Consider the following 26,130-nt stretch of genomic DNA (forward strand, 5'->3'; position numbering starts at 1 on the left):
TGGAGAAGTGGGACCCCCTAATTGTAGCCTTCCCCCCGCCCACCACCAGAATCACAGGGAGAGGAAGAGAGGCAGCTCCTACAATGAACAGAGGTCTTCTTTTAGCAGAAGAGGGGGCAGGCAGAAACAACAGCTCCACTGCAACAGCGATTATAATACATGGTCTGGGTGGAGAATCACTGTTCTACATATTCTCATAGAGAATCATTTATTCTCAGGGCTTAAACTTTCACTTCTACCAGGAGGATTCTCAGACATACATCTTGAACCTAAGTTCTTTACTGAATTTCAGACCTGGCATTTATAATTACTTGTATTATTATCACCTCAATTTAACACATCTAAATCTAAGCTAATTATTTTCCCACCAAACCAGCTTCTCTTCTGGATTTTGATATTGCAGGCAATGGTCTCATCATTATTCAGCCTCCTAACTATAAAACTCTGGAGGCATTCTTAATACCTCTTATCAATTCTTCCTTTGTAATGCCTTTCACAACTCCTTCTTTCCTTTCCCACCACTACTACTGAATTCCAGGCTCTAGTATCTTAATGGCAATATCTTTCCCATTCTAACCTCTACCTTATCCACTCCATACACTGATACCAGATTATAACTTTCTCAAAATATTGCTAGACTTCCACTCCAAAATGAAAAAATCAATTTTCTCTACTAGGATACAGTCCAAAATACTTAGACTTGTATTTCAAGGCTATTATAATCTGGATCCAACTCACTTTTCCACTCTACTTGATTATTATTTGCTTATACAAACCCTCTGATCCAGCCAAACTGATGTACTTATCATTCCCCATACATACTATGTGCATTCGAACCCCCCTCTTGTGTTTTGTTCATACTTATTCCCCTGCCTTGAATGCTTTCCCCGTTTATTCTCCCTATCTAAGCGCCTTCCCTTTTCTTCAAGACCCACCTTAATTTCATTTCTTCCCAAAACCTTTCTTTATAAATTCAGCAATGTGCTGGCTCTCTCCTCTATGGGCAATCTGTCCCACTATTCTTTTAGTAATAAAATGTGAGCCCCCTTCCCCAGCTGTAGTCAAATTAGTCACTGTGTGTACCTCAAACCAGCTCAGCTCTACTCCCAGCTCCCGAGACATTCCTCTCTAAGGCAAGTAGTGCACCAGAAATCTCCAGTTCTAAAATATGTCTTTTTGGCAAAGGCCAGATACCTGGTGTCAACTGGGAAAAAAAGCACAACCTAAAAGTTTAGAGTTATGTTTTATTTGGCAGACAAAACTGAGGAGTTAAGCCCAGGACACAGCATCTCCGATAACTCTTGAGAGATTGCTCCAAAGAGGCACGGGGGTGGGGGTGGGGGGCAGCCAGGATATATAAGAGTTTTTGCAACAAAGACCAGGTAGTTGGAACATCTAAACACTACTGTTAATGAAAGAAAACAAGATATCTCAAGTTAAGGAATTTATCATTTTTCTATTTATAGAAGATGCAAGGTTCTGGTCTCACTGAAATCATTCCTTTGATATACACCTCAGCTATCTGGGGCCAGTATCCTGTAATTTCTCATCCTGAGTTTCCTCGGGGTGCACCATAGGGGCAGCTATAATGTGATGGCTGATGGCTTCAACATCCTTTGTTTACTGATATGGCAGGCAATATATTTCATTCAGACTGGTGTGAATGAGTGTATATAACAATGTGGTCAATGAATGACAGCCTTTCTCTGTTCCCAAGAGTGTTGGCATCATCCATATCACTGACCTTCTGCTTCAAATTTTTCTTCAGCTCTCCAGTTCCTTCTGGAAAATGGAGTCCAGCTCTGTATTTCAGTCCACTTTTCTGTGACTCCCCTCAATTTTTTGAATTCTTATCAGCCTGCTCCCATGTTCTCTCTTTGCTGGGAGATTCACTAACAACAGACTTAATTCACAGATGGTTCTGCCACACTGTATGTTACTTATCATTTCTACTTCTGCTATTGTAAATTTCTCTTTGGCAGGGATTTGCCTTATTTGTCTTTGCATCCCCAGCAGCCAGTATGTAGTAAGTACATCAGTCATGTTTTTGAACCACCCAAACACCTCCACTAAGTTGAACCTCCATGAATACTTGTGCTAATATTAATCACACCAACTTTCTCCCATCCCTTTGGACACAATGTAATAGATAGTTCCCCACAATGGATCAGTTCTCCTGTTTCCAATCCTGTCCGGACTTTCTTCTTCCTCTTCTCTATCAGCCAATACTACCAACTTTCCAGAATCCCTCACAGACAGGCATGAGTTTTGCTCTCTTAGATATATCTTTGCTTTAGCAAACTTGCTCTCTTAGCACTTGCTCTCTTAGATATATGTTTGCATGGCTCTGAGAGTCTAAAAACACCAGACTTTCAATAAGGTTTTGTTGATGATGCCCTGAGTTATTGTATAAAACTGAAATGCTCTGTTGTCTTTTAGTCTTGTAATGAAGGATCATCTATCAATCATTCATTCAATATTAGTTTCTTCTTCTTCACTATATCCTTGACTGTGCCAGATTCAGACATTTCCTCCAGATGTGGAGTCCTTCTCAGTCTATTTACCTAAGAATATTTTAGTAATTTTTATTGCAATTATAACTATAGAGTAACAAGAAAGATGTGATTTATAAAAAGGAGAGATTCCTTAGCTCCTTTTAATGCACAAATAATAGTCAAGCAATAAAACAAAGGCCTTTCCTTTTGAAATTTCTGGTTAACAACCTTTATTTCTGTCTTATCTATTTTATGTCTTTTTTTAGGCCTGGTCTAAAAGTCTATTGTTACATACTTTCTCTTACTAATGTTGTCATATAAGGTGAGAATGATTTCCTATCTGTCATTTGGATCACAAAGTCAACATAGATTATTAAAGTAGCCATTTAATTTTAAAAGTAGTAGTTAGATCCTCAATGTATTAGTTAGATATAATATGAAAGAATAAGAAAGTGGCTTTTACTTTAATCAAGTTATTGTTAGAGCCTTGTTATAGAAGTTAGTTTCAATTATTTTAAAAGTTAAAAAATGTTTGTGTACATCTTTGAGGGAATGATGCAGGAACTAAACTATTTTTGCCTGGAAACAAAAAACCTGACAGGTGACTTGATATGACTCTTTAAGGATGTAAGGGTTACAGTAAAGAGAATAGTGGCCTCATTGTACCCATGATCATGCAGCAAATCAGTAGAGCTGGTGATAGACTCTGCACTGGCAGTTTGAACAAGCCAGAGGTACTGCAGATGCATTTGCTGCCAAACTGGAAGTCAGACACTCTCTCCTCCTGCCAGACGATCAGAACAGAGACATCAGATACGTCCTTCCAACTACCACAGAAATAGAGAGAGGGCAAAACAAGCCAGACAGAAGAGGCTGGAATCTATCTAGTCTGAGGTTGAAACTTCTGTGTCACACTCCCCTGGAGGCACCTTCTTATTCCCCAATTCCCTCAAGGAGGAAAAACCCTAGATCTTCTATGCCTTGGTGTTAAGACACAGTCTTCTGACCTAATTCTCTCCCCATTTCTGTCTGAGTTTAAAAGACTTAGCTACACCACCATTTTGAAAAGCCGGTTTTTATTTTAACTCATCCATCTTACTTCAAGTCTGGCACCAAATGCTATGTATTTCCTATATGCACTAAGGAAATGGAATTAAATTGCTGCAGGCAGAAATTTAGAATATGCAGAAAGAACAGTGTCCTGACTGCAAAGTTTATTGGTTGCTAGAACAGGTAATTGAAAGAAATTGTAGAATCTTCAGCCAGAACCAACCTTCGAGAAAAAATACAAGCCAGGTTCTGAGCTGGCCTCCCTAGTGGGAGACTCTGAATGTCCCTTACCACCCTCTGATGCATCAGAATTTCAGGAATTAGATTGAAAACTCAAGAGTTCAAATGCCTCAACCCAAAAACCCAGCTAATGTTATTTTGTAACCTTTTATTTATTCAAAAGATTATTTTATTAACCTACTCTAAGGAACTAGATACATTAAACATGGCTTTATTTTCAGTTTCAAACTGAGATCAGCAACACTGGAATTCCTATTAAGGACTCTTGGAAAGATTGTCCAGATTCTTCCCATTTGCAAAAAAAGTCAGTAGGTTTCCATTCATTTGCATGGTGGACTACATTTTTCTCTCCTCTGATGCCTTTTTCTATAATTATGTCTTTTTATTTAAAAAAAACTTCTATCTTTGCTTATCAACTGGTTCTTCCTTTTTTTTCCCAAACACATCCTTTAAAAGGTAAACAGGGGAGACCTTCAAGATGGCGGAGGAGTAAGATGTGGAGATCACCTTCCTCCCCACAAATACATCAGAAATACATCCACATGTGGAACAACTCCTACAGAACACCTACTGAACGCTGGCAGAAGACCTCAGACTTCCCAAAATGCAAGAAACTCCCCACGTACCTGGGTAGGGCAAAAGAAAAAAGAAAAAACAGAGACAAAAGAATAGGGACGGGACCTGCACCAGTGGGAGGGCGCTGTGAAGGAGGAAAGGTTTCCACACACTAGGAAGGCCCTTCGCAGGCGGAGACTGCGGGTGGCAGAGGGGAAGCTTTGGAGCCACGGAGGAGAGAGCGGCAACAGGGGTGTGGAGGGCAAAGCGGAGAGACTCCTGCACAGTGGATCGGTGCCGACCAGCACTCACCAGCCCGAGAAGCTTGTCTGCTCACCCGCTGGGGGGGTGTGGGGGGTGCGGGGGCTGGGAGCTGAGGCTCGGGCTTCGGTCGGATCGCAGGGAGAGGACTGGGGTTGGCTGCATGAACACAGCCTGAAGGGGGCTAGTGCACCACAGCTAGCCGGGAGGGAGTCTGGGAAAAGGTCTGGAGCTGCTGAAGAGGCAAGAGACTTTTTCTTGCCTCTTTGTTTCCTGGTGCGCGAGGAGAGGGGATTCAGAGCGCCGCTGAAAGGAGCTCCAGAGACTGGTGTGAGCCGCAGCTATCAGCATGGACCCCAGAGACGGGCATGAGACACTAAGGCTGCTGCTGCAGCCACCAAGAAGCCTGTGTGCAAGCACAGGTCACTATCCACACCACCCCTCCCGGGAGCCTGTGCAACCCACCACTGCCAGGGTCCCGTAATCCAGGGACAACTTCCCCGGGAGAACACACGGTGCACCTCAGGCTGCTGCAACGTCACACCGGCCTCTGCCCCGCAGGCTCGCCCCACATCCATACCCCTCCCTGCTCCCTGCCTGAGTGAGCCAGAGCCCCCGAATCAGCTGTTACTTTAACCCCATCCTCTCTGAGTGGGAACAGATGCCCTCAGGTGACCTACACTCAGAGGCAGGGCCAATCCAAAGCTGAACCCCAGGAGCTGTGCGAGCAAAGAAAAGAATGAGAAATTTCTCCCAGCAGCCTCAGGAGTAGTGGATTAAATCTCCACAATCAACTTGATGTACCCTGCATCTGTGGGATACCTGAATAGACAACGAATCATCCCAAAATTGAGGCATTGGACTTTGGGAGCAACTGCAGACTTGGGGTTTGCTTTCTGCATCTAATTTGTTTCTGGTTTTATGTTTATCTTAGTTTAGTATTTAGAGTTTATTATCATTGGTAGATTCATTTATTGATTGGGTTGTTCTCTTCCTCCTTTTTTTATATATATATAGATAAATATTTTTTTTTCTTTTTTCTCTTTTTGTGAGTGTGTATGTGTATGCTTCTTTGTGTGATTTTGTTTGTATAGCTTTGCTTTTACCATTTGTCCTAGGGTTCTGTCTTTCCGTTTTGGGGGGTTTTTTGGGTTTGTTTTTTTTTTAGTATAGTTTTTAGCGCTTGTTATCATTGGTGGATTTATTTTTTGGTTTGGTTGCTCTCTTCTTTCTTTCTTTCTTTCTTCCTTTTCTTTTTATTACTTTTTAATTTTTTAATTTAAAAATTTTTTTATTTTAATAACTTTATTTTATTTTATTTTTCTTTCTTTTTTCTTTTCTCCCTTTTCTTCTGAGCTGTGTGGCTGACAGGGTCTTGGTGCTCCAGCCGGGTGTCAGGCCTGTGCCTCTGAGGTGGGAGAGCAGAGTTCAGGACACTGGTCCACCAGAAACCTCCTGGCTCCATGTAATATCAAACGGTGAAAGCTCTCCCAGAGATCTCCATCTCAATGCTAAGACCCAGCTCCACTCAACGACCAGCAAGCTCCAGTGCTGGACACCCTATGCCAAACAACTAGCAAGACAGGAACACAACCACACCCATTAGCAGAGAGGCTGCCTAAAATCATAATAAGGGCACAGACACCCCCAAAACACACCACCGGACACGGTCCTGCCCACCAGAAAGACAAGATCCAGCCTCATCCACCAGAACACAGGCACTAGTCCCCTCCACCAGGAAACCTATGCAACCCACTGAACCAACCTTAGTCACTGGGGGGCAGACACCAAAAACAATGGGAACTACAAAACTGCAGCCTGTGAAAAGGAGACCCCAAACACAGTATGAAGCAAAATGAGAAGACAGAGAAACACACAGCAGATGAAGGAGCAAGGTAAAAACACACCAGATCAAACAAATGAAGAGGAAATAAGCAGTCTACCTGAAAAAGAATTCAGAATAATGATAGTAAAGACGATCCAAAATCGTGGAAATAGAATGGAGAAAATACAAGAAACATTTAACAAGGACCTAGAAGAACTAAAGAGCAAACAAACAATGATGAACAACACAATAAATGAAATTAAAAATTCTCTAGAAGGATTCAACAGCAGAATAACTGAAGCAGAAGAACAGATAAGTGGCCTGGAAGATAAAATAGTGGAAATAACTACTGCAGTGCAGAATAAAGAAAAAAGAATTAAAAGAATTGAGGACAGTCTTAGAGACCTTGGGGACAACATTAAAGGCACCAACATTCAATTATAGGGGTCCCAGAAGAAGAAGAGAAAAAGAAAGTTACTGAGAAAATATTTGAAGAGATTATAGTTGAAAACTTCCCTAATATGGGAAAGGAAATAGTCAGTCAAGTCCAGGAAGTGCAGAGAGTCCCGTACAGGATAAATCCAAGGAGAAACATGCCAAGTCACATATTAATCAAACTACCAAAAATTAAATACAAAGAAAAAATTTTAAAAACAGCAAGGGAAAAACAATAAATAACATAAAAGGTAATCCCTATAAGGTTAACAGATGATCTTTCAGCAGAAACTCTGCAAGCCAGAAGGGAGTGGCAGGACATATTTAAACTGATGAAAGGGAAAAACCTACAACCAAGGTTATTTTATCCAGCAAGGATCTCATTCATTTTTGACGGAGATATTAAAACCTTTACAGACAAGCAAAAGCTAAGAGAATTCAGCACCACCAAACCAGCTTTACGACAAATGCTAAAGGAACTTCTCTAGGCAGGAAACACAAGAGAAGGAAAAGACCTACAATAACAAACCCAAAACAATTAAGAAAATGATAATAGGAACATACATATTGATAACCACCTTAAATGTAAATGCTCCAACCAAAAGACATAGACTGGCTAAATGGATACAAAAACAAGACCCGTATATATGCTGTCTACAAGAGACCCACTTCAGACCTACGGACACATACAGAGTGAAAGTGAGGGGATGGAAAAAAGTATTCCATGCAAATGGAAATCAGAAGAAAGGTGGAGTAGCAATTCTCACATCAGACAAAATAGACTTTAAAATAAAGACTGTTAGAAGAGACAAAGAAGGCCACTACATAATGATCAAGGGATCAATCCAAGAAGAAGATACAACAATTGTAAATATGTATGCATCCAACATAGGAGCACCTCAATACTTAAGGCAAATGCTAACAGACATAAAAGGGGAAATCAACAGTAACACAATCATAGTAGGGGACTTTAACACCCCACTTTCACCAATGCCAGATCATCCAAAATGAAAATAAATAAGGAAACATAACCTTTAAATGATACATTAATCAAGATGGACTTAATTGATATTTATAGGACATTCCATCCAAAAACAACAGAATACACTTTCTTCTCAAGTGCTCACAGAACATTCTCCAGGATAGATCATACCTTGGGTCACAAATCAAGCCTTGGTAAATTTAAGAAAATTGAAATCGTATCAAGTTATCTTTTCTGACCACAACGCTATGAGACTAGATATCAATTACAGGAAAAAATCTGTAGGGCTTCCCTGGTGGCGCAGTGGTTGAGAATCTGCCTGCTAATGCAGGGGACAAGGGTTCGAGCCCTGGTCAGGGAAGATCCCACATGCCGCAGAGCAGCTAGGCCTGTGAGCCACAATTACTGAGCCTGCGCGTCTGGAGCCTGTGCTCCACAACAAGAGAGGCCGCGATAGTGAGAGGCCCGTGCACCACGATGAAGAGTGACCCCCGCTTGCCACAACCAGAGAAAGCCCTCACACGGAAACGAAGACCCAACACAGCCATAAATAAATAAATAAATAAATAAATAAAGATGGATCTAGTGTTGTAATTTAAAAAAAAAAAATCTGTAAAGAATATGGAGGCTAAACAATACACTACTAAATAACCAAGAGATCACTGAAGAAATCAAGGAAGAAATCAAAAAATACCTAGAAACAAATGACAATGAAAACACGATGACCCAAAACCTATGGGATGCAGCAAAAGAAGTTCTAAGCGGGAAGTTTATAGCACTACAATCCTACCTCAAGAAACAAGAAACATCTCAAATAAATAACCTAACATTACACTTAAAGCAATTAGAGAAAGAAGAACAAAAAAACCCTAAAGTTAGCAGAAGGAAAGAAATCATAAAGATCAGATCAGAAATAAATGAAAAAGAAATGAAGGAAACAATAGCAAAGATCAATAAAAGTAAAAGTTGGTTCTTTGAGAAGATAAACAAAATTCATAAACCATTAGCCAGACTCATCATGAAAAAAAGGGAGAAGACTCAAATCAATAGAATTAGAAATGAAAAAGGAAAAGTAAGAACTGACACTGCAGAAATACAAAGGATCATGAGAGATTACTGCAAGCAACTCTATGCCAATAAACTGGACAACCCGGAAGAAATGCACAAATTCTTAGAAAAGTACAACCTTCCGAGACTGAACCAGGAAGAAATAGGAAATATAAACATACCAATCACAAGCACTGAAATTGAGACTGTGATTAGAAATCTTCCAACAACCAGAAGCCCAGGACCAGATGGCTTCACAGGCGAATTCTATCATTTAGAGAAGAGCTAACACCTATCCTTCTCAAACTTTTCCAAAATATAGCAGAGGGAGGAACACTCCCAAACTTATTCTACGAGGCCACCATCACCCTGATACCAAAACCAGACAAAGATGTCACAAAGAAAGAAAACTACAGGCCAATATCACTGATGAACATAGATGCAAAAATCCTCAATAAAATACTAGCAAACAGAATCCAACAGCACATTAAAGGACCATACAAGGAGATTTTTCAGCAGAGGACTGAAGCTTCTGCCCTAGTCTTCTCACCTGTCCTTCCTGTCAGCCTGCACTACAGATTTCAGACTCTGTGGGAGCTCCTACAATCCTAGGAAGAGTGTATATTCAGGACGAAATAATCCCAGAAAAGGAAGAAAAGGCAGATCAAGATATGTAGCTCTGTGGCCACCAAGTTGTGGTTTTTGACAGATCGTCAAATCAGGGAAGACTATCCCCAAAAAGAGATCTTATGAGCATTAAAGACCAAATGTTGTGAGGAGGAACTGGACTTTAGGGCTGTGGTGATGGATGAGGTGGTGCTAACGATCTATCAAGGAAACCTGGGTCTTCGTATCAATGGAGAACTAATTACTGCCTACCCTCCGGTCATGGTAGTGAGAATACCAACCCCTTGGGTGCAAAGTGATAGTGACATCACTGTTTTGCGCCATCTAGAGAAGATGGGATGCAGGTTGATGAACTGACCTCAAGACATCCTGAACTGTGTTAATAAGTTCTGGACGTTTCAAGAGTTGGCAGGTCATGGTGTTCCTCTGCCAGATACATTCTCTTATGGTGCTCATGAAAATTTTGCTAAAATGATTGATGAAGCAGAAGTACTGGAGTTCCCAATGGTAGTGAAGAATACATGGTGTCACAGAGGAAAAGCAGTTTTCTTGGCTCGTGATAAGCACCATTTGGCTGACCTAAGCCATCTTATTCACCATGAAGCTCCATCCCTGTTTCAGAAATATGTTAAAGAGTCTCATGGAAGGGATGTATGTGTCATTGTCATGGGAGGCCGTGTGGTTGGCACCATGATAACACTGTTCAACAGATGGGAGGATGCAAAGCAACTGCTCACTAGGTGGTGTCAGGATGATGCGCTCATTGAGTAAACAAGGGAAACAGCTAGCTATCCAGGTGTCTAATATCCTGGGAATGGATGTGTGTGGCATTGACCTGTTGATGAAAGACGACGGCTCCTTCTGTGTCTGCGAGGCCAATGCAAATGTTGGTTTCATAGTCTTTGATAAGGCTTATAACCTAGATGTAGCTGGTAACATAGCTGACTATGCCGCCTCCCTTCTGCCCTCTGGCCGGCTCACCCAGCGTATGTCCCTGCTCTCTGTGGTGTCCACGACCAGTGAGACTAGTGAGCCGGAGCTGGGTCCCCCAGCCAACACTGCCGTCGACAACATGAGCATACATTCCAGCTCTGTTGACAGCGACCCTGAAACCACAGAGCAAGAGCTGCTCACCAAGCTCCCAGGGGGCCTATTCAACATGAACCAACTGCTAGCCAATGAAATCAAACTCCTGGTGGAGTGATTCCGCCAGTAAATAATTAACCAACAAAACCCTTGTAAAGCTTTCTTTTTCTTCTTTCCTTTTTTGTTTCTGTTTTCTTTTTCTATTTTTTTTTTAAACCAACTTGCAATGCTGTTCATGGAAAATGCTCAGGAAGATGAGAGAAAATTGAGTAGGATTAGTTAGGAGGGAAGAAGGGGGAGATAGATGAGACCTTTGCTACTAACCTGTTACTGACTTTGATTTACAAATACTACAGATAGAGAAGCAGAAGAGGTGAGATAGAGAAAAATGTCAGGCTCTCATAGTTACCCTTTTAAGTTACTCAAAACTGTGCAGGCTCTCAGGCCATGAAGGACATAATTTTTTCATGGTCTCTTGCTTTTGTTTTTGTACAGTTGGTACAAATTTCAGAGTAGTGTAACTTCACATTGTGTTGTAATCCATGAGGAAGACATCTACCTAAATTATAATTTTTTTATACAAACCTGAAAATTCAGCCTATACACTATTATCTAGGAGCTTTATGTTCATAGTTATGAAATCTTGAGGAGCTTTTTATTGACTTTTTCCCCCTTAATTTGGGTGGGAGGGCAATGTGAATGTGACCCCATAAAGGTTTTTTAAATGATAAGGTTGGCATGTTTGCATGATAAAAGGGAAATGAACAGTATTGCAATGTCTGGCACACAAAATAACATTTACTCCATTGTAGATAAAGTTGCACTAGTTAAAAATATGTGTATTGACTTGTATCTGTTAGTGTTTTATCCTTTTTTGAAAGATATATGCTCCGTTAATATTGCATTTTTTAAAAATACATGCTAGTCTTAACATTCCCTGATCTATGCCTGCATCTTTAACGATGGCCAAAGTGAAGAAAATGCTACCTTTTTTGTTAACAAGACACTGACTTGAAACATGTGCATTTAAAACCTTTTATTTTTTTCCTTTTTTCTTTTGGTGGTTGGGCATTTAAAGAATAAGGACAAGGAAAAATATTTTGGGGGGGCAAAGCAAGGGTCTCTAAGTTCCTAAGTATAAAGTTGAAGTGATTTCTAATACCAGCGTTATAGATCAGCATTTTTCACATTTTAGGAGGGTGTGTGTGTGCATGTGTGTGTGTGTGCACGTGCGTGCACGCTTGCATGTTTATGTGCTTTGCTTTTTGTTTACATCAACCAATCAAAAAGGAAAGATTCTAGATTGTTTGCTTTTAATTTTGAAGGTTTTTAAGTTGTGGGCTAGGAGTTATGTCTGGTCGTGGTAAACAGGGTGGCAAGGTTCGTTCTAAGGCTAAAACCCGGTCCTCGCGAGCTGGGCTCCAGTTCCCCGTAGGCCAAGTGCACCGCCTGCTTCGCAAGGGTAACTACTCCGAGCGTGTCGGCGCCGGGGCGCCGGTGTACCTGGCGGCGGTGCTGGAGTACCTGAGAGCCGAGATCCTGGAGCTGGCGGGCAACGCGGCTCGCGACAACAAGAAGACGCGCATCATTCCGCGCCACCAAAAAAAAAAAAAAGGAAAGATTCTAGAAAATGGAGCATGATGGGAAACAGTTTTTTACTATAAAAAAAAAAACAACTGAGTCGTTTTCATAACTGTAATCTACTGGGTAGAGGTACTCACCTAAAGACATGAGGAGAATAGCTGCTTCTTAGGCTTTTGTGTATATGTATGTTGTTTGCTTTTTTCTTTGGCTCTAGACTGTTCAGTGTATGATTTATTCCAGGATACATGCTTTTCCTCTGCTTCTTGCTGTGCATTTTCTCCTATTACACATAGGTTTTGGGGTGGGGTGGACTGAACATTTCTGTTTGGGGACTACTGAGTCTCTTACAGCCCTACTCTGAAGGCTTCAATATTCTACTCTTTATATTACTTTATTTCTGAATTTATAAAAGCCCACAAACTGCATATAATATGAGCCTTTAAACATGGGTAAAACTATCCCAATAAATGGTTTGGAAGGTGTGTTAAGAAATGGAGATGCTCCAGAGCTCAACGTAATTTTTTTAAGCAGCAAGTTCCATCTCCCTCCAATCCTCTGAAACGTTTTACCCGAGTCCTTTCTTGCCTCTCCAGTGCTTTTTTCCTTCAGATGGACCTTAAACATAATTTATTGGACACTACTAGAGAGACTTCGAGGCAATAAGATCAGTATTAACCAGCTCTAACAGAGGTTTAATCATGCTTATTTGTACAGTTTTCCCCCTGTTTAAAAAAAGGAATGTAATACAACTTGTTTTTTCCATAGAATTAAATAATATTAAAATGGAGTGAAAGGTTGATTGTTGACAAATAGAAAAAAAAAAAAAAAAAGAGGCTCATACACCATGACCAAGTGCGGTTTATCCCAGGAATGCAAGGATTCTTCAGTATATGCAAATCAATCAATGTGATAAACCATATTAACAAATTGAAGGAGAAAAAGCATATGATCGTCTCAATAGACGCAGAAAAAGCTGAATTTTCGACAAAATTCAACACCCATTTATGATAAAAACCCTCCAGAAAGTAGGCATAGAGGGAACTTACCTCAACATAATAAAGGCCATATATGACAAACCCACAGCCAACATCGTTCTCAATGGTGAAGAACTCAAACCATTTCCTCTAAGACCAGGAACAAGAAAAGGTTGTCCACTCTCACCACTATTATTCACCATAGTTTTGGAAGTTTTAGCCACAGCAATCAGAGAAGAAAAAGAAACAAAAGGAATCCAAATCGGAAAAGAAGAAGTAAAGCTGTCACTGTTTGCAGATGACATGATACTATACGTAGAGAATCCTAAAGATGCTACCAGAAAACTACTAGAGCTAATCAATGAATTTGGTAAAGCAGCAGGGTACAAAATTAATGCACAGAAATCTCTTGCATTCCTATAGACTATATGATGAAAAATCTGAAAGAGAAATTAAGAAAACACTCCCATTTACCATTGCAACAAAAAGAATAAAATACCTAGGAATAAACCTACCTAAGGAGAAAAAAGACCTGTATGCAGAAATCTACAAGACACTGATGAAAGAAATTAAAGTTGATACAAACAGATGGAGAGATATACCATGTTCTTAGATTGGAAGAATCAACATTGTGAAAATGACTATACTACCCAAAGCAATCTACAGATTCAATGCAATCCCTATCAAACTACCAATGGCATTTTTCACAGAACTAGAACAAAAAATTTCACAATTTGTATGGAAACAAAAAAGACCCCGAATAGCAAAAGCAATCTTGAGAAAGAAAAACGGAGCTAGAGGAATCAGGCTCCCGGACTTCAGACTATACTACAGAACTACAATAATCCAGATAATATGGTACTGGCACAAAAACAGAAATATAGATCAATGGAACACGATAGAAAGCCCAGAGACAAACCCACACACGTATGGTCACCTTATTTTTGATAAAGGAGGCAAGAATATACACTGGAGAAAAGACAGCCTCTTCAATAAGTGGTGCTGGGAAAACTGGACAGCTACATGTAAAAGAATGAAATTAGAACACTTCCTAACACCATACACAAAAATAAACTCAAAATGGATTAAAGGCCTAAATGTAAAGTCAGACACTATAAAACTCTTAGAGGAAAACATAGGAAGAACACTCTATGATGTAAATCACAGCAAGATCCTTTTTGACCCAGCTCCTAGAGAAATGGAAATAAAAACAAAAATAAACAAATGGGACCTAATGAAACTTAAAAGCTTTTGCACAGCAAAGGACACCATAAACAAGACAAAAAGACAGCCCTCAGAATGGGATAAAATATTTGCAAATGAAGCAACGGACAAGCAATTAATCTCCAAAATTTACAAGCAGCTCATGCAGCTCGATATCAAAAAAACAAACAACCCAATCCAAAAATGGGCAGAAGACCTAAATAGACATTTCTCCAAAGAAGATATACAGATTGCCAACAAACGCATGAAAGGATGCTCAACATCACTAATCATTAGAGAAATGCAAATCAAAACTACAATGAGGTATCACGTCACACTGGTCAGAATGGCCATCATCAAAAATCTACAAACAATAAATGCTGGAGAGGGTGTGGAGGAAAGGGAACCCTCTTGCACTGTTGGTAGGAATGTAACTTGATACAGCCACTATGGAGAACAGTACGGAGGTTCCTTTAAAAAGTAAAAATAGAACTACCATACGATCCAGCAATCCCACTCCTGGGCATATACCCTGAGAAAACAATAATTCAAAAAGAGTCATGTACCGCAATGTGCATTGCAGCTCTATTTACAATAGCCAGGACATGGAAGCAACCTAAGTGTCCATTGACAGATGAATGGATAAAGAAGACATGACACATATATACAATGGAATATTACTCAGCCATAAAAAGAAACGAAATTGAGTTATTTGTAGTGAGGTGGATGGACCTAGAGTCTGTCATACAGAGTGGAGTGAAGTAAGTCAGAAAAAGAAAAACAAATACCGTATACTAACATATATATATGGAATCTTAAAAAAAAAAAAAAAAAAAAAAGGTTCTGAAGAACCTAGGGGCAGGACAAGAGTAAAGACGCAGACGTAGAGAATCGACTTGAGGACACAGGGAGGGAGAAGGGTAAGCTGGGACCAAGTGAAAGAGTGGCATGGGGGCTTCTCTGGTGGCGCAGTGGTTGAGAATCTGCCTGCCAATGCAGGGGACACCGGTTCGAGCCCTGGTCTGGGAGGATCCCACATGCCGCGGAGCGGCTGGGCCCGTGAGCCACAGTTGCTGAGCCTGCGCGTCTGCAGCCTGTGCTCCGCAACAGGAGAGCCTGCGATAGTGAGAGGCCCGCGCACCGTGATGAAGAGTGGCCCCCACTTGCCACAGCTAGAGAAAGCCCTCGCACAGAAACGAAGACCCAACACAGCCATAAATAAATAAATAAAATAAAATTTAAAAAGCTAAAAAAAAAAAAAACCTTTAAAGAAAGAGTGGCATGGGCTTATATATACTGCCAAATATAAAATAGATAGCTAGTGGGAAGCAGCCGCATAGCACAGAGAGATCAGCTTGGTGCTTTGTGACCACCTAGAAAGGAGGGAGACACAAGAGGGAGGAGATATGGGGATATATGTATATGTATAGCTGATTCACTTTGTTATAAAGCAGAAACTAACACACAATTGTAAAGCAATTATACTCCAATAAAGATGTTAAAAAAGGTAAACGTACACGTATCAGAACCTGCCATTCTGTAACAACTGTCCTATTTCTGTCCCTCCCCTTATGCTTATGGTCCCCACCTGCTTCTTCCACTTCTTACCCTCATTGCTCACTTACAATTTGCGTTTTGCTCCTTCCATTCATTAGATTTACACAATGACCTCTTCTTGCCAAAAGGTATTTTTCTAAGTCCCTTTCTTACTTGATATCTCTGGGACAACAGGCAGCTCACTCCCTGAAAGTGACTCTGCCCTTTGCTCTGTGACACTGCATTCAGTGGTTTCTTCCTCTGTTTTCCTGGCCATCCCTTCTCCATCCCTCTGCTGACTCTTTCCTGTATCCCACCTCTTATCTGCTGACATGTCTCGGGACTTAATCACCCCTTTGACTTTTTCCCTTTCTACACTTACTCCTTCCTAGAAACACGTCCATTCTCAAGGCTTCCCTGACCCCCTTTTGCTTCTAACTTCTAAATTTTCATCTCCAACCCTAGTATCTTCAACTGCTCAATTCTATCAAGGAAAGCTCCATTTTCCAATTTCTTAGACTAGGAAGTGTGAATTCATCTTTTTCTCCTTTCTCTCACCCCTGCCCTGCCTGTCTGTCCTAAGAGTAAGCAATTTGGAAGCCCACTCTTTCAGAGGTGGGCTGCACCCACTCAAGACTACTTATGTGAGCAGGTGTCCTGGGACCATGATGGGTGGGAGGGTAGTACCGCGAGTGTGTGGAGGGGATCATTACCAGGCTATCGAGTATCAATCTACAGAGATTCTTTGCTAAGAAGGACTAAATCAGTGAAATCCTGAGAAGAGAAACTGGAAGGCTGAGAGGTAAGAATATAGCATCAAGATGGAAAGTCAAACTGGCACAAATTGAAAAGTTTAATGATATCAAACTGACCAGTATGTGGGGAAATAGGTACTCTCAAAAATAGCCAGCATGCATGTAATTTGATATAGCCACTTTGGAAAGCAATTTCAGAGTATCTCTTACAAATGTAAATGCGTATACTCTATGACCCAGCAATTTCACTTCTTCATATACACTAATGAAATATAGACCCACATATGAAGGCATATGAAGAAGAGGGCATGCTTAAGAATTTTACTGCAGCATTACTGATAATATTAAAATATTACAAATAATCTAAATGTCCCAACTAGAGAATGGTTTAGTAAACTGTGATGTATCTGTTATTCAGAATACCACGCAGAAGTACAAGATTGAAGTAGATGTGCACTAATACAGAAGCCTCTGCAAAGACACAGTAAAATAGAAAAAAGAAAGGCATGTTGTAGAATGATACATATAATATATAATTTCTATAAAAACATACACATATATAAACAACAATGAAATACTACATGTTTTTTCAGGGACATGTAAGTATACAGTTGTGTAACAGAAGATCTGCACAGCAAAATGATTAGAAGGATTATTTTTGGGGAGGCAGGAGAGGACTGAGGCTGGGATGGTGAACAAAGAGGACTTTATCCTTATCTGAATATGTATTTTTTTAGAACAAGGAAAAGTCACGCTTATGTCAGTTGTGTGATTATAAGAGAGACAGGGAGAGAGGGAGAGAGAGAATGAAAGAGAGAGAATGAGAGAGCAAAGAGGAACCAGAGAATGAAGCAAAGTAGCAAATAGACTGGCCAGAAATGAGCTGTGTCAGAGGACAGTTAAGGAACTGGTTCTGCAGACATAGCCTGTCCACTGCAGTGTTTCCCCAGTGTGTGTTTCAGCATACTTGGCTGGCCCAGAAGTGTCCTCAAAAGAACCAAGTTGTGTTGGAAGGAGTGGCCACTGCAGGCAAGGTTGGTGGGGCCAGCAAAAGGAAATAGGGCCAACAAAGCAGTAGCTGATTAGTGTTTAGCTTTGGGAAGGTGCAGATAAGATATAGGCCAGAGCCATGGCTGGCTGGAAAGAGGTCTAGTTAATGGGAAAGAGGTCACAGTAGAATCCATGGACAAAGCAGGCTGGAGTTTGGCCAATGGGTACATGTCCTGTGTACATACAAGACAGGAACAGCTCTATAGAGTCAAAGTTAGATACAAATTTCAGAGATAATTGCCAATGGATTTTGCTATTTCCATGGGATATTGAAAGAGCTGTTGCTTTTTATATTGGATAGTTTCTATTATCTTCTAGTCAGTCCTTTCTTGAGGTAATGCTGTTACCTTAAAATAGTCTGCAATTTCTCCTTGATTCTTACTGGCACACTCAGGCTCCTTGTCCACTTGGATTATGATAATAGTCTAATAAATGGCTTCACTACCTCTTCATTCCAATGCATCCTACCTATCACTGCCAGATTAATTTTCTTAAAGCATCACTTGCCTCATTTTAATTCACATAATCACGAAATGGCAGTGGTCCTCTTTTGCCCAAGGTCTTACCCAACCCAGTATCAGGATCAAACTCCTCTGTTTTGCTCTAAAAGGTCTAAGTAATGTGAACCATTTTATGTTTAGATAACACTAACTCCCACTCTGCCCATAATCTGCATCATCAATTCCTCAGAACACTGGAGTTCAACCCCCAAGTCCAGTCCTTTAAAAGTATAAGAAGTCAGTGGTAGACATCAGGTTAGTCCTTTGGTATATCTGCTTCCCATTGTGGCCTCAAATCATGTACATTATTGTCATCCGAAGAAAACTTAAGTTTTCTCTGCTTCTCACCTACCGTCCTCCTTCTTTCCCTAAACCAAAGGAACTGAGTCATTTATCCTACTTCTGTGACCTTACCCACAGCACTCTCACACTAGCCTCTCTTCCTTCTCTCCAATTCAGGTCAGGCTCTTTGTGCACTTCACTCCACTCCTGTGCCTTTGTTATTAGCCAACCCCTGAAGAGCTCTCCCTACTCCTTCATCTATCCAGATTCTACATATTCCTACCTCAGGTTGCATCTCTATCATGTAGTCTTTTCTAATAGCTTCAGCCTACAGAGAGGTTGATCCCATCTCTAAATTCTTAAAGTATTTATACACATCAGAAAATAACATTAATATATATTTTATTGTTCTTCGTGATTTCACGTGTGTGTGTGTGTGTGTGTGTGTTCACCTCCCAGTGTTAAGTACCATAGAAGGAATCATATCTTTAATTTTATTGCATTCTCTCTGCTCTTTGCTACAGTGCCTTATTCATAGTGAACACTGACTAAGTACTAAATGACAAATTGATCTGATGTATTTTATACTTGTGCGCAATTATTCTTTATGTATAATATTAATGAGGACTCTTTTGGTTGCAAATGGTAGTAACTCAAATCAAACTGAGAAAATTTAAAAGGGATTTGGTTCACCTAACTTAAATTGTAGGAATACTTTGGTTTAAGGCAAAACTGGATCCCTGTGCTCAAATAATATCATTAAGAATCAATCTTTCTACAATTGCATCAAAACAAAAATAAACATAAAAAACCTAGCAATAAATTTAACCAAGGACATGAAAGACGTATACACTGAAAACTATAAAACATTGATGAAAGAAATTGAAGAAGATACAAATAAATGGAAAGATAATTTGTGTTCATGGATTGGAAGAATTTATATCGTTGAAGTGTCCATACTACCCAAAGCAATCTACAGATTCAATGCAATCCCTGTCAATATTCCAATGGCATTTTTCACAGAAATAGAACAAATAATCCTAAAATTTGTATGAAACCATAAAAGACCTTGAATAGCCAAAGCAACCTTGAGAAAGAAACAAAGCGGGAGGCATCATGAGCCCTGATTTCAAACTATATTACAAAGCTATAATAATCAAAACAGTATGGTATTGTAACAGATGCATAGATCAACAGAACAGAATGGAGAGCCCAGAAATAAACCCACACATATATAGTAAATTAATTTACAACAAGGCAGCCAAGAATATACAGTGGGACCCGGACAGTCTCTCTTCATTAAATGTTGTTGAGAAAACTGGACAGCAACATGCAAAAGAATGAAACTGGACCACTATCTGACACCATACCCAAAAATTAACTCAATATTGATCTGAAAGCATAAAATTCCTAGAAGAAAACAAAGGCAGCAATTTCCTTGTTATCTGTCTTGGCAATGATTTTTTAGATTTGACGCCAAACCAAAGGCAAAAATAAATAAATAAATAGGTGGGATGACATCAGACTGAAAACTCTTCTGCATGGCAATGGAAACCATCAACGAAATGAAAAGGCAACCTACTGAATGGGAGAAAATATTTGTAAATTATATATCTGATAAGAGGTTAATATCCAAAATATATAAAGAACTCATACAACTTAATAGCAAAAAGTAAATTAATTATTTTCTTAAATCCAATTAAAAGTGGGCAGGAGACCTGAATAGACATTTTTCCAATGAAGACATACAGATGGCCAATAGTACACAAAAAGATGCTCAGCATCACTAATTATCAGGGAAATGCAAATTTAACCACAATGGGATATAACCTTACCCCTGTCAGAATGGCTGCTATGGAAAAGACAAGAAATTACAAGTGCTGGTAAGGATGTGGAGAAAATGGAACATTTGTGGATTCTTGATGGGAATGTAAATTGGTGCAGCCACTATGGAAAACAGTATGGAGGATCCTCAAAAAATTAAAAATAGAACTACCATATGATCCAGCAATTCCACTTTTGGGTATTTATCTGAAGGAAACAAAAACACTAACTAGAAAAGATATATGCATCCCTATGTACATTGCAGAATTATTTACAATAGTTGAGACATGGAAACAACGTGTGTTCATCAATAGATGAATGGTCAAAGAAATTGTGGTATATATATACAAAGGAATACTATCCAGCCATAAAAATGGATGAAATCTTGTCATATGCAACAACATGGATGGACCTCAAGGGCATTATGCTAAGTGAAATAAGTCAGAAAAAGACAAATGCCATATAATCTCACTTATATGTGGAATCTAAAAAAGAAAAATAAGAAAAAACCAAGCATACAGACAGAGAAGTGGTTGCCAGAAGTGGGGGGGATTGAGGGGTGTGGGCAAAATGGGTAAAGGGAGTCAAAAGGTACAAACTTCCAGTTATAAAATAAATAAGTCAAGGGGATGTAATGTACAGCATGGTGACTAAAGTTAATAATACTATATTGCATATTTGAAAGTCATTAGGAGAATAAATCTTAAAATTTCTCATCACAAGAAAAAATAATATGTAACTATGTATGTTGACAGATGTTAAATACAGATGGTCCCCGACTTACAATGGTTTGACATACAATTTTTTTGACTTTTTCCAGGCTAGCAGGTATGCAGTATGATACTCTCTTTTGATGCTGGGCACCAGTAGCTCCCAGTCAGCCATGCTACCACAAGGGTAAACAAACAATATACTTACAACCATCCTGTACCCATGCAACCATTCTGTATTTTACTTTCAGTACAGTATGTGATAAATTATATGAGATATTCAACAGTTTGTTATAAAATAGGCTTTGTGTTAGATGATTTTGCCCAACTGTAGGCTAATGTGTTTTGAGCATGTTTAATGTAGGCTCGGCTAAGCTATGATGTTCAGTAGCTTGAGTGTATCAAATGCATTTTCACATATTTTCAACTTATAATGGGTTTATTGGGAAGTAACCCCATTGTTGTAAGTTGAGGAAGATCTGTAGATTATTTTGGTGATCATTTTGCAATATATACAAATATCAAATCAGTATGTTGTACACCTGAAACTACTATAATGTTGTATGTCAATTATCCTCCCTCCCCCAAAAAATCAATCTTTCTCCATCTCTCCATTCTGATTTTCTCTGTGTTGGCTCTCAGGCAGTTTGTTGATCATGAGTGGCAGAGGCAACCACCAGAAACTGCAGACTTTCATCTTATCCCCTAGCAACCCAAGGAAAAGAAACTCTCAATATTAGGTTGAAATATATAAAATTGTCATTTATGTAGGTCTAAAATGGTTGAGTAATAGCAATTTCAAATGTTTCAACCTAATAGTTCTAGAAAAAGTCCCAAGGCCTAAAGTTCATTACTTCAGTTTAGATTTCGTACCCACTAATAAACCAATCATTGTGGCTACTAGAAGATAGTACTCTTATTGGCCAGGTCTGATTCATATGCCCACCCATGAGCCATATGACAAAAAGGGAAAGAAGACTGGTTTTCTCAAAGGAAATTTAAGGTGCTGTTATCAGAAAAAGGAGAATAAAATCAGAGGAGGCAAAATACCAGATGCCCACTGTGCATAAAATAAACAACAAATGTGGCAATTTACCATGAAGGTAACAAAACCTAACTTCAGGGAACCTCATTGCATAGGCTCCTCCCAAGGCCATATATCTAATTTTGTATTTAATTTTGGATTCTTTTTCTTAAAGAAGGGCCCCCAGTTATATGTTTTAGGACCAATAAAACCTGGAACTGCACCTAATAAAAATGCTCAAAAATATTTTTGAAATTAATAAATATTCCAATATATTGTACTTCTTTCTGGTTTTAGTGGAAATAAACCATTTACTAAATAGTTTATTCACTAAATTCTTCGCAATAACTTAATCTCTTTTGACACTAATAGAAAATAACTTGATTATTCCTTTCAGATCTTTCCAACTTCTCAGGATTCAGCATCTTAATGTATTTTTCTTCGCCTCTGTCACAGACCCACACAGATAAGGTCCTTTTCCATTTTTGCACAGCCCAGTTTGAGATGTGCATCTCTGGGTCGCACTGTGGTTCCCGATAGCACCAATTTGAAGAAACTTACCAGTTGTTCATATTCACTCTTAACTAATACTCATTTTTTTAAATTCTCACTTCTAAATCAAAACAACTTCTCTAAAATTACCATAGAGAGAACATGAAATGTAAGGTGGATCTTATGTTGGAGTGAATCTAGGATGTGAGTTGAGTCAAAGCTGTATACCTATAGAGGACCCATTATCAGAATTGTGCCAAAATTGGGTCTAGATAACCAGAAAATGTACCCTTGTTATTGGGATTTCCAAATGCACTTTACCCTTCTATTTGGCAGTCAGCCCCAGGAATGTAAATTCATGCTGTTTTGAATGAGGGGGAAGGTGAGGGAACTAAGTCTGCCTGCTGCTATTTTGATTACAGCATTTGTCCCTCAGAGAGACAGCTCTGGGATTGATGCTATTTTTCTTCCCTCTCAGGAAAATGGCTTAGGCTGTGTATCAGGGAAGACCAAGGGGCACCTACAAATGACAATTTCTGCGTAATCCCCCAGCAGGTTTCCAAATCTGTGGTCCTTCAGATGTGCCCTTGAGTCTGACCCATTTATTCCCTCCCCGCCCCCACCTACTGCAAGAAATATGGCATAGAAACAGGGCAGTGCAATTGTGTTGCCTTTTTGTCTTTTAATTTGTTGAAATGGTCTCTAGGCAGAAGAAGCGGGGAGTAGAAACCAGATGGCTGTAGCTGAAGTAGAAACCCACTACTAAGGAGCTTGGAGACGCTCAAATCTGGTGGCAGTATTTCCCTTCAGGGACAGGGGATGAAACAGCAGAGTGGTGGCAAAAGATTTCCAGAAGACTCACCTCCAGTGTCCTGTTTTCTCTATCCTAGGTCCACACACGTAACATGCAGTCCCTTTTCCTTTAATTCTCCAAAGCACCACGAACCTTGGGTTAGGGCAGACTTTTCTTTAAGTTTGGTAGTGGGGAGAGAGGTAGTTAGTGGTAACACAAGGGTCTATATCACAGGACCTAATTTACAAATGAGTATTATCCATCCTTCCTTCGCCTCCCTATACCTTCCCTCAGCATCCCAACCACTCACCAAATCCCAGAAAATTTCACCAAACCACCTGATGTGTTCTTCAACCTCTCCTCCCTACACACATGAGGTAGAGAGAAATTTGAGACTGAGGGAAAAAGGAACAGTCAGAGTTGGCTAAGAGTTAACCTCTTTATCTTCCTACATTTGGGGAGACTCAGCCAACAGAAGAGCCCTTCACCCTGGTCTCCCTACCATCTAAACACCTGGAGGATAATAGCACACCAAGGTCTGGGGTGGGAGCTGATGCTTCTCTCCCCCACTCGTCCTTAGGGAAAACTGACTCAATCTTTTGTGAAGCACTATGCCAATGCAGCTGAATATCCATTCAGATATCCCCTGGTTAGGGTTTTTTCCTCCCCAACCAAATACATGGTATCTTTTTCAACACTATTTCTCCAACTCTCCAACACCAGTTGGGTGTCCTACAATTCAATACCTGGAGCTAGCATCAGGCCCCACATGTTTAAGGGCTCAGACCCACAAATCTGCCCTCACTGCAGAGACCAGTCACAAGAATAAAGTCCCCAGATTACCTATACTTCTGTCCAACTTGGCTACAAATTGGGGGGTTCCCACAAATGCCTCTCAGATTCGATAATTTGGTATCATGACTCACAGCACTTGGGAAAGCACTTTACTTACCAGCTTATTATAAAGAATACGACTCAGAAAGAGATGCGTAGGGTATGGGAGGGGGAAGGGGGAGATGCCATGCCCCCTCTCTGAGTATGCCAGCCTCCCAGCAACCCCATGTCTTCACCAACCCAGAAGCTCCCTGAACCCCATTGTTTAGGGGTTTTTATGGAGGTTTCAGTATGTAGGCATGATTGGTCAGACTACTGGCTATTCATGATTAAATCAGTCTCCAGCCTCTCTCCCTTCTGGGGAAGTTGTGGGGGGCGGGCTGAAAGTTCCAAATGCCTAATCAAGGCTTGGTCTCTCTGGTGATAAGGGGTTCCTATCACCCTTATCACTAGGGAAATTCGAGGGTTTTAGGAGCTCTGTGCCAGGAACTGAGGACAAAGACCAAATATCTTTCTTATTATACTACCCCATTATGTTCACCTGCTTTGTAAAAAAATTCTAGAAATGTCTCCTTAGGGTGTTAGCCTTTCTGGCTATTTCTGGCTCTCCCTCTCTGTTTACTCTCTATAACCCCTTAAGAGATTGACCAGAACCTCCTTTTTGTTCTTCATTAGGCTCTGCAACACATAAGTAGTTCCCCTGTGGCAGACTTCTTTATCGGTCCCCTCCAAACAAACCATTCATGGGAACAAGCATTCTCAGAGCATTGGAGTTGAATGCCCATGCTACCTCTCTTCCTTCCAGAAGAATCTTAGGATGTCAGTGGTAAGGGTGAACTTAAATGGCCAAGGAACACACCCCCCAGGGCCCCCTTTCATGCAGTCATCTTTCCCACTATCCTGGGCCACCTCCATTGGCCTCTGGGTCACCGATGTCCCGTAAAGGAGAGTTGAGTCATCTTGAGTGCCCAGGGAGGCCTGTTGGCTCTTACTTGTTCAAATCTCTATTGGGAAACTCTCAGAGCTGGGTCCTGAGACTCTGGAATGGAAGACCAGGAGCTTGACTCATTAAGGTGGGATGGGATGGGTTGAGGACCAGTTTGACTGAAGGCCTCTTGCATTCTGCCCCCACTGCTGCAGGTTCTCTCCCGGCACATGGTGAACATAGACAAAAACAAAAACACCACCACAACAACAAAACTCCCGGAAACAAAGCTATTTTTAAAAGCTGTTATCAAGAGATCTTCCTTCTGAGGCAAGAACCTTACTCCCTCCTCGTTGGGCTTTACTAATCTGTGGCCCCGGAATGTGTTGGAAGGTGAGGGCCTCAAGGCCACACTGGTTGATCTGAAATCCGTGTTTATGTCCCAGCATGTGGCAATGTGCTCCACTCTGATGACACTTTTCGTTTCTAATAATAGAGCAGATGAAGTAATATTGCAATTGATGTTCCCGGGGATTTGATTGGATAAGTGCATAAACCCTGGAGGGGGAAGGGGGTTGTATGGACGGATCACATTAGTATTCCTGTCCTATCAATGTGCGGGGCCGCGAACAACGTCAGCCGGACCGATTCCCTGCGTCTGCCGGTCCCGCCACGGATTCATTAGGGATCCTCAAACAGATGAGCCCCGTGGAGACGAGGAATCAAGACAACGGATTAGAGCCAATTGCCTGCTTCGGGGACTGCCAGCCTTTCCAGGCCTGGTGACGGGGGAGGGAGGAGATAGACGAACGGAGCGCCCCTGCGGGAAGACACCCGAAGCTAGAGCGACAATCTCCCCCTGCCCGCCCTCCCCTCCACCTGGCAGCGCAGGCTTTGAAAGCTGCTCACCCATCTGAATGGAAACTAGGAACCGCCGGGTGGCGTGTTCCTTCTCGCCCAGCCTCGCGATCCATGCCGAGGGGAAGGCAGTGCGAGCCCGCGCCAGCGTCCAGCTCCCGGGACAGGGCCGGCAGTGCTGCT

General features: G+C 40.7%; 1 protein-coding gene and 1 pseudogene across 1 annotated transcript; both read left to right on the plus strand.

The window, feature by feature from the left end:
• Positions 1 to 9,679: 9,679 nt before the first annotated feature.
• LOC137756689 (beta-citrylglutamate synthase B pseudogene) lies at positions 9,680 to 10,721 on the plus strand (annotated as a pseudogene).
• A 1,232-nt stretch (positions 10,722 to 11,953) lies between these two features.
• LOC137758842 (histone H2A type 1-H-like) lies at positions 11,954 to 12,244 on the plus strand. The gene has a single exon (XM_068534820.1). It carries the CDS (start codon positions 11,954 to 11,956, stop codon positions 12,242 to 12,244), a length of 291 nt encoding a protein of 96 aa, XP_068390921.1.
• The last annotated feature ends 13,886 nt before the right edge of the window (positions 12,245 to 26,130 follow it).

This window comes from Eschrichtius robustus, chromosome 2 (assembly GCF_028021215.1).
Source record: "Eschrichtius robustus isolate mEscRob2 chromosome 2, mEscRob2.pri, whole genome shotgun sequence".
NCBI classification, from domain to species: Eukaryota; Metazoa; Chordata; class Mammalia; order Artiodactyla; family Eschrichtiidae; genus Eschrichtius; species Eschrichtius robustus.